At 37.8% G+C, this 14,184-nt stretch overlaps 1 protein-coding gene across 6 annotated transcripts in view; it reads left to right on the top strand.

Annotated features, from left to right (window-relative positions):
• Positions 1-14,184, top strand: part of LOC135744294 (receptor-type tyrosine-protein phosphatase S-like) — a 102,359-nt gene that overhangs the window by 86,087 nt on the left and 2,088 nt on the right. For all 6 annotated transcript variants that reach the window (XM_073814926.1, XM_065262321.2, XM_065262320.2 and 3 more), the window contains 13 exons: positions 1,138-1,149; positions 1,620-1,732; positions 5,515-5,612; positions 6,072-6,195; positions 6,445-6,620; positions 6,702-6,821; positions 6,914-7,068; positions 9,317-9,602; positions 9,877-10,055; positions 10,150-10,276; positions 10,406-10,531; positions 11,446-11,600; positions 13,960-14,095. In XM_073814926.1, the coding sequence (XP_073671027.1) occupies positions 1,138-1,149; positions 1,620-1,732; positions 5,515-5,612; positions 6,072-6,195; positions 6,445-6,620; positions 6,702-6,821; positions 6,914-7,068; positions 9,317-9,602; positions 9,877-10,055; positions 10,150-10,276; positions 10,406-10,531; positions 11,446-11,600; positions 13,960-14,095 (1,807 nt within the window). The remainder of the gene's footprint in view (positions 1-1,137; positions 1,150-1,619; positions 1,733-5,514; positions 5,613-6,071; positions 6,196-6,444; positions 6,621-6,701; positions 6,822-6,913; positions 7,069-9,316; positions 9,603-9,876; positions 10,056-10,149; positions 10,277-10,405; positions 10,532-11,445; positions 11,601-13,959; positions 14,096-14,184) is intronic.

Genomic DNA, 14,184 nt, shown 5'->3' with positions numbered 1-14,184 from the left:
GGTGTTAAAAAAAAGAGTGCTGCAAATGCATAATTCATGTATACATTGTTAAACCATCAGCTACACTGTAAAAATGCATAATTTTTGTCAAATCAACATATATTTGTATGTTACTTTAACTTAAAGGGGACAAATCATGAATATAGAACATGTATGAATATAATTGACAGCGCAGTTGAGCTTCAATATCAACAAACCATCATTATGGTGATCAGTGTTTGCATTAAATCAGCTCATTTGCATTTTAAAGGACACACCTGGAAATGGCACATTTTTGCTCACACGTTCAAAGTGATAATTTTAACATGTTAACATGTTATAATAAATTATCTGTGAGCTATTTTAAGCTAAAACTTCACATATGCTCAAATTTAAACATGCTTAAACTCATGTTGACTTAATTTCACACCTATATTGCTTGTTTTTTTTCATATGTTAAGTTCTTCCAGACGTTTATACAGTAAATGCTTTATTGTTCTTTAAATATAATGTTGTGTATTCATTTTATCGATTTTTTTCCCGTCTGGAGGGGGCACATGTAAGACATCAGCCCACTAGATTTACTGCGGTACAGCGTTAAAGTGCGGAGGTTTGGTGTTAAATGAGCAGATTGAATTCAGATGAAGATCCGATGTGTTATATCTGTGGAGGAGGCTGATGAAAGCGTTGATGAAGACAGACGAGTGAGATTAAATATGCAGAAAGCGGCTATTTCTGCACATGAAGTTAATAGCATCTGAGATGAATTGCACAGTCCAGACGAAAGAGCGAAATTAAAATAGTTCAGATATATCCCATAATTTAGTGCAAATTTGGTAACTGTTGCTGGGTAAAAGTCTTGATGATATTAATAACCATCATCTTTATTCTCAAAGCAGGATTTTACTAACAAAGTAAAAAGGTCAGGTCTTCGGTGTTGCTGTGTCTAAACTGTTGAGAGTTCATCTGCAGTGATATCATGCTGCATACAAATGCTAAATATTGATTATTAATTCTCTCTCTCTCTCTCTGTCTGTCTCTCTCTTTCGCTCTCTCTCTCTCTCTCTCTCTCTCTCTCTCTCTCTCTCTCTCTCTCTCTCTCTCTCTCTCTGTCTGTCTGTCTCTATCTGCTGTGTGGCTGGTTTGATTGGACTCCAGTAAACCTGACAGGTAAGTCAGAGCTGGTCACTGGGAGATTAAACCTTTTATTTTATTTATTTATCTAACATTTTTATATATCCTATTTGTGAACTGATTCATTATTGTTCATTGACTAAATTCTGTTTGGATGAGCAATGTTTTTAAGCTGTTGACACAAACACATTGGAGTGGTTTACCAGATATGGCTTAAGTCTAGTTGTAGACTAAAATGTTTGAGCTGCTTTAATTAATAAAACAACTTGCATTGACATAATTTAACATGTACCAGTGCCATTGTTTTCATCTTAAGATGCACACCAGTAATGTTTTTTGTAAGATTTGTTTGTAAAATCTTCTTAAATGTCAAAATATAAGTCGAGGATTAATCTAAACCCTGTCTGAGAAACCACCCCATTCTGTCTTAATTTACTGCAATTCTTGATGACTTTTTTTAAAACCCTGACTTTTGAGTTATTGGTCTGTCTGTTTTCACTCATTAGTAAACGGAAGGACTCTGAACCGGGCACCAAGTGTTTGCTGAATAACGCTGAGATGATGGCTTACCACCCCACTGACCCTGTTGAGATGAGACGCATTAACTTCCAAACACCAGGCACTGCACACAAACACACACAGACACGCACATGTGCAGAGATACAAGCTTCTGAAAATGAGCAATGACCCAACAGGTCATGCAAAAACACTGAGCAGAAATAATGACAGACAGACAGACAGAGAAAGACAGAGAGACAGGCAAACAGACAGAGAAAGACAGACAAACCAGATGACAGACAGAGAGTTTTCAGTGGAGAAAGTCAGTGGCATGCAGAGTTTGGCAAGTTATTTCTAAAATGTAATACATTATATATTACAAGTTACTGTCATTTGAAAATAATTCGTTTCATTACAATATTACTGTTTCTGAACTGTACGGTGTTGCACTACTTTTGAGTTACTTTTATCAAAATAACCACAGAAGTGTGACTAGGCATGATCAAATGTTAAAATGTATTTTATTGCTGCTTATAAATTCAGAAAGCTTATGGGAAGGCCATTGAGTCTACTAAGAATTCAGTTTAATTCAGTTTTATTTATTTAGCGCTTTTTACAATTGTTTAATTATTTCAAAGCAACGAGAACATAATGTAATAGGCACAGTAAAGACTTACAGCGTAATACAGTAACAATCACAAACATAGACAAATGATCCAAGTCTGGTAAATGATGGTACACATAGCAAACACAATGGGCCCTATTTTGACGATCTAAGCGCACGGTCTAAAACGCACAGTCTAAACGGCGTTTGAACCCACTTTTGCCAATTTAACGATGGGAAAAATGGTTTATGCACCAAGCGCACGGCCTAAAAGGGTTGTTCATATTTTTCCTAATGAGTAATGAGTGTGTTTTGGGCGTAAACCGATGAGAGTCTTATCTCTCATCCCCTTTAAAAGCAAGTTGCGCTGGCACTGTGCGTAATCCCTATTAAGATGACGGACTTTGTAAACTGAAAACTAAGCGAAGGAAGAAGACCCCCAGTTTAAGATTAATGTTAAATAATTGTGTTGCTTTTATTTTTATTGAAATTATTATTTTTTTGGATTAAAACCTTTAAAAGTGTTTTCTTTCAGTCACTGAAGGAAAGATAGCAAGCTTTTAATTGCTGTAAATTTTTTGATATCCTACATAATCATTGTAATTTCATAAAATAATTTGCAAATATGCAAGAAAATGTTTGTACTCAAAAAAACAAACAAGAGATAAAGGATTTACAAACGTGTGGAGAGCCGAAGCGTTTCAGCACTAGAACAGCGCCATGGGATTTTTAATTCTCATTTATGCCCAGGAGACTCAATAATAATCTTTTACATTTGAATGCTTTAATTTTTCATATTTAAAAGCTTTTTTGTGCTGCTGCGCATTCATGTATGTGATAAGCAAACCCGCGTTGTTGTCCCGTTTATAGGTGCATATTTTTAACGCGCTCATTAAATAACAAAAACAATATTGCGCCATAGACTTTAAGCCAGGTTTTTGTTGGTCAATGGCGTAGTCTATTTTAGTTGCAACAAAATAGAAACGTGCCAACAATGCGCATGAACACACCTTATTTTTGGACCAGAACGCCCATGGGCGCAAAGTTGGGTGCAAATGCATTTACTATTTAAACAACGTGATGCTAAACATGAAAATGATCATTGCGCCTGATCGAAACTAGCAAAAGACACTTGCGTCGCGCATTGCGCTGCATAGCACGGGGTGTATGATAGAGCCCAAAAGAGCTCGAGACCACTATAATGCAATCTATAGCAATACACACAACCTCCTTTCATTTCTATTCTTTAATTCACTTTTAATTCAGATTCACAGCACAAACCTGGAATGCACTGGGTTGACACAATTTATGCCTCATTAAGAAACAAAAAGTGCTATTGGAGGATTAAGCCTCAAGGAATACAGCTCAGTCATTTCAGCCCAATATAAAGATTACATGTAGACTTACATATAGGGGAAGTTTCCTGGACATGGTTTAGATTAATTCAGGACTAGGCCTTAGTTATATTACAAAAAACAATACTGGTGTGCATCTTGAGATAAAACAATAACACCGATGTATTAAGATGCGTCAGTGCAAGATGTTTTTAAATTATAGCAGCTCAAACATTCATTTTAGTCTGGGACTAGAATAAACCTTGTCCGGGAAATTGCTTAATAAAACAGGAACATTGCAAACAATGCCTCAAATAAATAGGCTACCATACAAAGGCTGGTAAAAATTTGAAAGAAAATTATATTTAGATAACCGTGTTTAGGTCTACATTAATGTTATGTTGTAGTTTAGATTGCCGTTTGTAATAAAACTCTCAAGTCGCAGTTCAAATACAACGTTAAAGTCAAAATGAACATACTGGAAACAGACTTATTATTTTACCCACAGCTTTTTCTGTGCTGCTGTGCTGATCTCACAGCATTTCTTAAAAATTTAAAGACTTACCTTATTTTAAAATGTTGTAGCGTGCGTTACTGAAGATTGTAATGGGTATAATATTACCAAAATGTTATTAGTTATCAGTTATATAATTGTGTTACAGCAAAAAAAAAATTACTGTAATTGCATTACTTTTGTGATGCAGTATCAGCTCTTGATCATAAATTTAAGTGCAATAGATTGTTGTATCATAGGCTATATGACGAACCTATAATTAACTGTTAGTAGCTTCAGTTTTACATTTAAATGAACACATGCAGAAGACTTTTGGCAGAGGTTTAGTGTTGTTTAGCCTGAGGGTGATTTGACCCTCCTCCTGTGGATGATCCTCTCTGTCGCCCCAGGGCTGACATGACAGACAGATGGGACATATAGGAAATCATATATTTTGCACAGATGATTTGGGTGGCACCATATCGCCCTCTATTGGTCAGCTGCTACAGGAGAAAGTGCTGATGTATCGGAGTAATAAGAGAGAACACAGATATGAAAGGTTTTTCTGCCAATTTTAAATGAAAATTGAAAAATAAAATGCAATTGATGATTTGACATTTCATTCTCACTACAATCTCGAGGGAAGACTGCCAAGGCAAACTTTTTTCTTCTTTTTTTCTGTACAACTTGTATGCAAAGTCTATGTTAATCAGTGGGTGGGGTTTGGTTGCTCAAGAAAATTTGATTGGCTGAAGCAGAAAATAAAAACTTAAATGAAAAAAAAGAAAGAAAAGAAAACATGCATTTAAAACTGAAGTAATTGCATGGGCATGAAAAACCTTTTTAATAATATGTTTATAGATTCCTTTTCAAGTTTGCCTTTTAATTTTAATATTGGCAGTCTTGCCTCAAGATTGTAATAAAAATCAAATGACAAATCATAAATTGCATTTTATTTTTCAATTTGGCAGGGGAGATGCATTATCACCTTGAAAATGAAATCATTTAATTTAATGTTTTATTTTTTTTATTTTAGCATTTAATTAATTAATTTAATATTGGCAGATAAAACCTTCCATATACTGATGTCTTAATAAGTTTGTCTGATAATAAAATCAGTAATGTAAATCTAAATTATAAGTATCAGAATCATACAATGAATATTTGTATCTTTTGAAAGACACTCAGGGTTTAGTTTAAGGCCTTTATTCACCAGCAGAACAACCTATTTCACATAAGAAATCTTTACATATACAGCACAAAACATAATAATAACAACTTCAATTTACAATAACTACCAAGTTTAATAGTTTACACACTTTTTTAAGACCAGTGGTGAGTTTGATCAAACACGAGACTCACAAACAACTTTCACAAAACATAAAAGTGCACTGACAGCATACACGCACCTGCTCACGTGACACACAGGTGGGTCATCTCCATGACAACCGCTGTAACCTCTGACCCTACAGGTATGATGAGTCACCCTCCCATCCCCATCACAGAGCTGCCTGAACACACCGAGCGACTGAAGGCCAATGACAACCTGCATCTCTCACAGGAGTATGAGGTGAATAATCTCCAAACATCTGACAAAAATGGGTAAAGAGGCGGGACGTAGGTGAAGCTGGGGTGGCTGAAACCACGCCCACCTAGCTCGACGGTATGACAGTTCACCCGTCACTCAAGTGGCCACGCCCTTAATTATGCAAAACTTTAAACAGAGAGGGCAAAACTTGCTATATAGACCAAAAACATTTATTGTACCAGGCTGTAAATTTTAACATGGGGGGTCTATGGGAATGAATCATTTGGAGCCTCTAGTGGACAGTCGATGAATTGCAATTTAAGTCACTTCTGTATTGTCTTCATCAGAGAGAACGGAAGATTGCCCCTCGGTCTAAACTGAGATAACAGAAAGAACAAGTAATTTATTGGCTGTGTCATATAGATATAATTATAATACTGTGCTGTTTACACCTGTCTCTCTCTATGTCGGTCTGTCTTGTTGTATGTCTGTCTTTCTTAGTCGATTGATCCAGGACAGCAGTTTACTTGGGAACATTCCAATCTGGAGGTGAACAAGCCAAAGAATCGTTATGCTAATGTGATTGCGTACGACCACACACGTGTCATCCTCGCACAGACCGACGGTAAACCTCAATCATTTCTGTGAAGGGTCTCTTCATATCAGCACATGTTTAAAATCATGATGAGAGTTTGATTTCTGTAGCGCTGAGCTCGTCTGTGGACTCCTACAACAACAAATAATCCGACTTGGTTGCTGGTTTGAGTCTCACAGCCGACAGTTTGCGACTGTGCCAAAATGTTGTTGTTTTTTGTGTGAATATTATGAAGTGTTTGGTTGTGATAGTTTGTTGTTTCTCTTTGCTCTTTCTCAGGGATTATGGGTAGTGATTATATCAATGCAAACTACATTGATGGCTACAGGAAGCAGAACGCTTACATCGCCACACAGGGACCTCTGCCTGAGACGTTTGGTGATTTTTGGCGAATGGTGTGGGAACAGAGGGCCGCGTCTGTCGTGATGATGACCAGATTAGAGGAGAAATCACGCGTGAGTGTCATAGGGATCATGTGTGTGCCTGATCTCTCCTCTCATAGGTCAGTGTTGAATGTTTAATGTTCTCTTCTCTAGATTAAGTGTGATCAGTACTGGCCCAGTCGCGGTACTGACACGTACGGGGCGGTTCAAGTTACTCTGCTGGATACGATGGAACTGGCCACGTTCTGTGTACGAACCTTCTCTCTACATAAGGTGAGAAGGACTTTCCACCCCGAGTTGGTCTGTATATGTTATTTGTTTTTTCTGATGTTATATGATTGTGTTTGTGATGTTTTTTTAATCAGAACGGCTGTAATGAGAGGAGGGAAGTCCGACAGTTCCAGTTCACAGCTTGGCCTGATCATGGCGTTCCCGAATATCCCACTCCATTCCTGGCCTTTTTACGGAGAGTGAAATCTTGTAACCCACCGGATGCTGGACCTGTGATCGTCCACTGCAGGTCAGCATCAGTGTCACAGTTGATTTGATTTGATCTTTGTAGAGTTTGTTCCCCACTTGGTTTGCATGTCTTAACTCAGATAAAGAGTACTGGTTTGATGTCTAGTTGAGAACGAATTGAAAATAAAAGCATTATTGTGTTACGTTAACCCAACCCTGAACCTAAACACACTTTCTGTCTTTTTTTACCGAATGTGTTAATCTGCAATCTAGGGCTGCAACTAATGATTATTTTCATAATTGATTAATCTGGCGATTATTTTTCGATTAATCGACTAATCGGATAAAAACCGTAAATATTACTCATTTCGATTTTTCCCTTTTATAGCTACACTGCAAAAAATGATTTTCAAGAAAATAAATCAAAGTTAACAAAAAAAAAACTATCAAAGTTAAGTGATTTTGTACATAAAACAAGCAAAAAAATCTGCCAATGGGGTAAGCAAAAAATCTTGAACACTTTTCTTAAACACTAAATTCAAGAAAAATTCAAGAAAAATGTGCTTACCCCATTGGCAGATTTTTTTTTTGCTTGTTTTACGCACAAAATCACTTAACTTGATATTTTTGATCTAAAAACTAGACTTATTTTCTTGGGTCGTTTTGCTCATCAAGAAAAAGCATCCTTATTTAAGAATTTTTTGATATTTTTACTGAAAACAAGACAAAAATACTAAGAATGTTTTTTCTTGAAAATCATTTTTTGCAGTGTATAACTGTGTGTTCACACCAGACGCGAATGAAACAAATAAATCACGCTATTCACACGTAGTTAGACACTTGAACCTTTTGAGTTAACTTTTGCTCTGTTCGCACTTGAAATTCAGATGCGAATACACTCAATTTGCCCTTTTTAGCTAGCTAGTAGTCTCAATATGTTTATATAAAGCTGAAATTGAGTAAAGAGATTTTTTTTACAACTTACCAGATCGTCTGACCTCCTCACTTTCTTTTAAGAAAGATCTTTTTATTCCTGTTTCTATAAAAGATGATAGACAATGCGACAATGAATTGTTTCGTATTTCTGCCTCCGCCCGCTACGTTGTAATCATGTCACTACTAGAGCAAGCTCCTGATTGGTTAAAGCAGCACAAATACCCACCAAAGTTTAGATTTTCAACTCGCGTGATTCGTGCATCAAATGCCCAAACGCTAAATTTGCGCTGCGTCATTCATGCAAATCATGTCTTTACATTGACTTAACATGTAAATCACTCATGTTAAATCAGCTTAATTCGCATCTGGTGTGAATGCACCATGAGGCACTAAATTAGGGTATTCAGATGTAGAAGTGAACTTCTAAAAGTGCAAAAGCCACACACTACTACAGAATTTTACTAATATAATCCTTTTGATTTTGATATTTTAAGCTTTAAATTTAAAGGGTTTAAATAATAAAACATCTTTAAATTTAAAAAAATAAACAAAACTAATCAATTCTTCAGGGATGTGCTGGTGAATAAACTGTGTCACAGATTAATAAACTCATTTTAATCTTCAACTTTAGACCTTGATGAGTATTTAGATTATTTATTATTAACAAAATAAATAAGTCATTATGATATGAAAGTTTAACCAGCGTTTCTTCACACTTTTGCTTCCATCTTTGTCATGTCAGGGTTGCCAGATCCGCATAACAAGACCAGCCAAATGGATATTCAATTAGTCCAAAAGCATCCCAATGACTATTCACAGCCCAAATACCAACAACTAATGAATCAAATCCTTCAATCTCCAAACTGCAGTTTTAAAGTATCCTAATTTAGAGCTCTGCCGAAAGGCTGTGGACCTGGCAACTCTGTCTTGCTTTTAAACAAGCTGGTTGCGCGGTGAGAAGAAACAGCGTCTGACTTTATTTATAAATGCAGTGTTTGCGCTGTATAAAGCAGATGTGTGTCCGCGCTCTCCGGTGGTGGTGTGGGGTGTTTGCAGCCCTACTGTAATCTGGATTATAGTTGTTCCGCTGTATAATCCCAGAAAGCTTTGTGTCCACATCTGTCAGGTGAATGTTTCTGTAACTGTACCGATGGTTTTACTGTAGATTAACACATGGACAGATTTGGGATTTGTCATTAGAATCAGATTAGGAAAGTTTACCATACAGTAGTACTGTTTACATCATTAGATCTCAACTCATTTTCCTTTAGAGCCAAACATGCAGAAAATAGATTTTAGAAAGTTTTTAAAAGTCTAGGCCAAAAAAAAAAGACATGGAAGTCTCACTGTCTGTCTCTCTCTGTCTGTCTCAGCGCTGGGGTGGGCCGCACCGGCTGCTTAATAGTGATCGACGCAATGTTGGAACGAATCCGTCACGAGCGTACGGTGGACGTGTACGGTCACGTGACCCTGATGCGCTCTCAGAGGAACTACATGGTCCAGACTGAAGATCAGTACGGTTTTATCCACGAGGCTCTCCTGGAGGCCGTCGCCTGCGGGAACACCGAGGTCGCGGCTCGCAGTCTTTACTCCTACATTCAGAAACTCTCACAGGTGGAGGCAGGAGAACACGTGAGCGGGATGGAGCTGGAGTTTAAGGTATCTGCTGGAAATCATCACTTATCATTATATGATTGACAGCTGATGGACACAGTAGAAACCTCAGCTCTGTGTGCCAGTAGAGAAAACACCTTCCACAGCTTTTTATAAGAAACTCTTAATTCTCTTTAAAAAAAATAAAAAATAAAAAATATAAACTTATTGTTATGATTAATTTACCAAAGGCACTTTTATTCTCATGCAAACTTCTACTTGAATGTTTGTCCTGACTCATCTCTCTCTCTCTCTCTCTCTGGATCCGTCTTCACCTCAGCGCCTCGCCAACACTAAAGCCCACACCTCCAGATTCGTGAGCGCTAATCTGCCCTGCAACAAGTTTAAAAACCGTCTGGTGAATATCATGCCGTACGAGACCACCCGTGTGTGTCTGCAGCCAATCAGAGGCCTGGAAGGTTCTGACTACATCAATGCCAGCTTTATTGATGGATACAGGTCACATACACTTACATTTGATGTTTGCGTTCGACTACTCGGGTTGTAATTGTACTTTAACTCAATTCTGTGTTTGTTTGTTTGTGTATTATAGGCAGCAGAGAGCGTATATTGCGACACAGGGACCTTTAGCCGAGACCACTGAAGACTTCTGGAGGATGCTCTGGGAACACAACTCCACCATTGTGGTGATGCTCACCAAACTACGTGAACTCGGTCGGGTGAGTGACAGTCGAGGAAATAAATAATATAGGGAAAAACTACAGGAAAAAACAGTTATTAATGTGTTAATCTCAGTTTGGCTTAGAGACTTGATGAGATATTTTAATGTTGGTGTGTTGTGTTTGTAGGAGAAGTGTCATCAGTATTGGCCGGCTGAACGTTCAGCGAGGTATCAGTACTTCGTTGTGGACCCGATGGCAGAATATAACATGCCTCAATACATCCTGAGAGAGTTTAAAGTGACCGACGCCAGGGTGAGTGATACTGAAACTCATCTGAACAACTTCACACACTTCACATGTTTATTTGCTTTATAAAATACAGATAGAAATGTTTGTCAGTTTGTGTAACAAAACAAACAATAATGTTGTAAAAAGTTGAACTGCGTATGCATGGGTTTAGTCCCAGTGTAGGAGCTGTACATTCAAATTAGAGGTCTTCTCGGTCCAAAGAAATGTACCTGAAATGAAATGACCTGAATCACTTTTTACCCGAACCCGAAGGCATAAATATTTTTTTTAGAAAGACCCGACCCAAGACAAACCTGACAAAATAAGACCAGAGTCCGACCTGACACAGTGGCAATTTTTGGACCCGAATATAAATGGCACCAATGTGTGTGCCGTCTGCAGTCCTGCATGCACCAGACAGAAACCCCAGTCGGCTTACAACCAATTTGTCCCCTTGCTCCATTTATTTAATTTTTTTGCCTGATGAAGACACCAAGGTAACCTACAGTGTGCATTTAAAATTGATTGACAGGTCTGTCTCAACAAAAATTTGCCTTTCACCAGCCACACAATGTCGCAAGCACTCTTGGCAAAGAGAATGGGTTGGAAAAGGACTTTGATGCAAAAACACATTTATTTCAAATGACCAGAAGCACAGGTGAAACTTTTAGACCCGCTCGAGTCGGAGCTCTGGTTTTTGGATCTAAGTGGACCCGTGAAGACCCCTAATTCAAATTCAGTTCAAGCTGATGGAGAAGCAGAGACTTTTTTTATTTATTTTTATTTGATGCATATTTTTTGTAGGGTCTCTTGTCTGGCACTGTTTGCACTAGGTTGCATGCATGCACTTTTTGTGGCTAGGTTAAAAAAATTACTTTTTACGGCTATAAGAGAGAGATCGTCATCTCACTTGAGCATGTGTGTGTTTATTCACACAGGACGGACAGTCGAGAACCGTCCGACAATTCCAGTTCACCGATTGGCCGGAACAAGGAGTTCCAAAGTCAGGAGAAGGTTTCATTGATTTCATCGGACAAGTGCACAAAACCAAGGAGCAGTTTGGTCAGGACGGACCAATCAGTGTGCACTGCAGGTGAGTCAAATTAACTCAACATCCACATTTACATTCGCAAACACTTAAATCTTCTACAGTTATGACCCTGCTGGAGGTGTGTGTCTGATCAATGGATTTCCGTGGAAAACTCTACGGATTTAATGCCTGTTATTGACAAGCACACATATCCCACATATGTTTGTGAGCCATAATTGACAAGTATATAAACCCCTCACGTGCTGTTCGCTGGGAGCGTTTTTAATGATGGAGAACGAACCATTTGATATTTGAGATAAAATAAAATAAAACTTACCGCAGATGTGTCAGTCAGCACTCAGCACATGATCATTTCAAATTTCGAATGCTCTTCTTATGTTTAATATAAAGTTGTTTATAAATTATGTTGTAAAAATGATGACATTAGCTTCATACATGCTAAATTTATAATAAGAGTGTATTAGCACAAGCGTTTTTATTCTGCTATAATATATAACACTATAAACAATAATATATGCACATTTATATTAACATGCACGTTATCTGGTTCATGTTGGTCCAGTTTATTTCAGAGGACTCATTGGCTTGGTTTAGATTTTTTTAAAGAAGCAAAATAAGTCTTTAGAGTCTAAAAGAGAGGTTTTAGCTTAAAATACCCCACAGATAATGTTAAAATTGTATGTAGGTACAAGCAAAAATGTGCCGTATATGCAAGCACACACATGCAGGGGTGTCATACACCAATTTTTTTAAGGGGGCACAGCTCACAGAAATGTGTGCAAACACAGACGTCAAACAATATATTATAGAGCTTTCAGACCTTTCCATGGCACTTACATCTCTAACAATCTGAACACCCCTGCTTTCATGCAAAAACCTCCAAAATAAAAGTGTTGACTTACTTTCATATCAAATACTATTTAATCGGAATAATGACATATTGGCATCATATTTACATCTGAAATGGCATGTTCTGTTTATTTATGTTTTGTTTAATGACTTCTTTAATTGTGTCATTAATGCATTTTGCACAACAACTGCATTATCTTATTAAATGAATGTAATTTTAAATCCATAAAGTATATAAACAACGAAAATGACTTTAAGCTATAGCCACGTGATTGAGTTTAATGTTCAATAATGATTTTAAAAAATATGTTTAGATAAAATTATTAGAGGAACGCATTATTGCATTAAATTTTACCTCATATGTGTGATTCCACGCCCCCATGAACTGTGGCGAACTTTGGCGTTGTACCAAGAAGATGAATCTAGAAATCTCTACTAATATAACGTCGAGACGGTCACATTTAAAACCATACATTTTCTACACAGAGGAGGTTAACTGCACATTACCGTACTGGGGTTTGGAAATGTCTTACACGTTTTAATTGCTCAGATAGCAAAATGCCACAGCAAAGAGCTTGTGAGCACGCTCAGACGCTGATGACGTCTGCAACTGCCACCAGAATAAAGTAATGCAACCAAGCGTGCCGCACAAGCCCTGAAAAGTGAAGCCAAAACGTCTCGATCGCCCCCCAGTGACTGGTTCCAGTATAGGTCATAAACCCCGCCTCCCCATGTTATTCAATGGGACTTGAGACCAACTAAAAAAATTAATTACACTTCAATTATCTTTTTTCCGAAACCTAGTTTCTGTCATTTATTGTAGTTTTTATCACACTGATGCAAATTCAAATGTTTGTTTTTAAAATAAGTTTGTGTTTAGTTAGTTATTTAATGATATAAAAACGGTGGTGTCACGTCATGATTGACAGCTGTGATATCGTGTGATATGCGCATTCTACGAGAGCGAGGGCGGGGTTTTGATTTTGCGGGTTCACTTCCTGCTCACTACTGCGCATGACTGGTCCCGAAATCGCTAATGCGCAGACTCAAGACCCAAGATGTCAGCGCCATATCGGGACTCTGGCGGCTTCACTTTTCACCAATGGAAGAGAGCGAACAGGCGTCGTCCATCTTTTTTTACAGTCTATGAATGCAACACGATCAAAACAAAAAAAGGCAAAAATCTCTGAAAAGTGACAAGGATGCAGCACAGAATTGATAATATTGTGCATATTAAACAGATTAAAAGTCACATAACAGATTAATGGACGCTTCCTTGATTTTGAGGTTCCATGCAAAATGTATTTGGCTAAAGAAAAACAAGGGGGCACGTGCCCCCTCAGTTTGAATGGGCATGACGCCTCTTCACACATGTGCACAAAAACACATATGCACACACACGTGTCAACTATAAACACCTTGTCCTTTGTTTAGGGACATGCACAGTCAGCTGACGCTCGCAGTGCAGAGAAAAGCGCGAGTATAAACAATATTTAACTCTTAAAAACTCTCTCTCTCTCTCTGTTTCTCTCTCTCTCTCTCTTTCTCTCAGTGCGGGTGTGGGCAGGACAGGAGTCTTCATCACCCTCAGTATAGTTTTGGAGAGGATGCGTTATGAAGGTGCTGTCGACATCTTCCAGACCGTCAAAATGCTGCGAACACAACGACCAGCGATGGTTCAGACCGAGGTATCACACGACACCACATCTACAGATATTAACACATTAATCCCAGATGATGAAGTGTTCATACAGCCTCATAAGAAAGATTGAGACAG

Source organism: Paramisgurnus dabryanus, chromosome 6, assembly GCF_030506205.2.
Source record: "Paramisgurnus dabryanus chromosome 6, PD_genome_1.1, whole genome shotgun sequence".
NCBI classification, from domain to species: domain Eukaryota; kingdom Metazoa; phylum Chordata; class Actinopteri; order Cypriniformes; family Cobitidae; genus Paramisgurnus; species Paramisgurnus dabryanus.
Note: the sequence above shows the minus strand (reverse complement) of the source record. Positions and strands in the feature narration are given on the sequence as shown.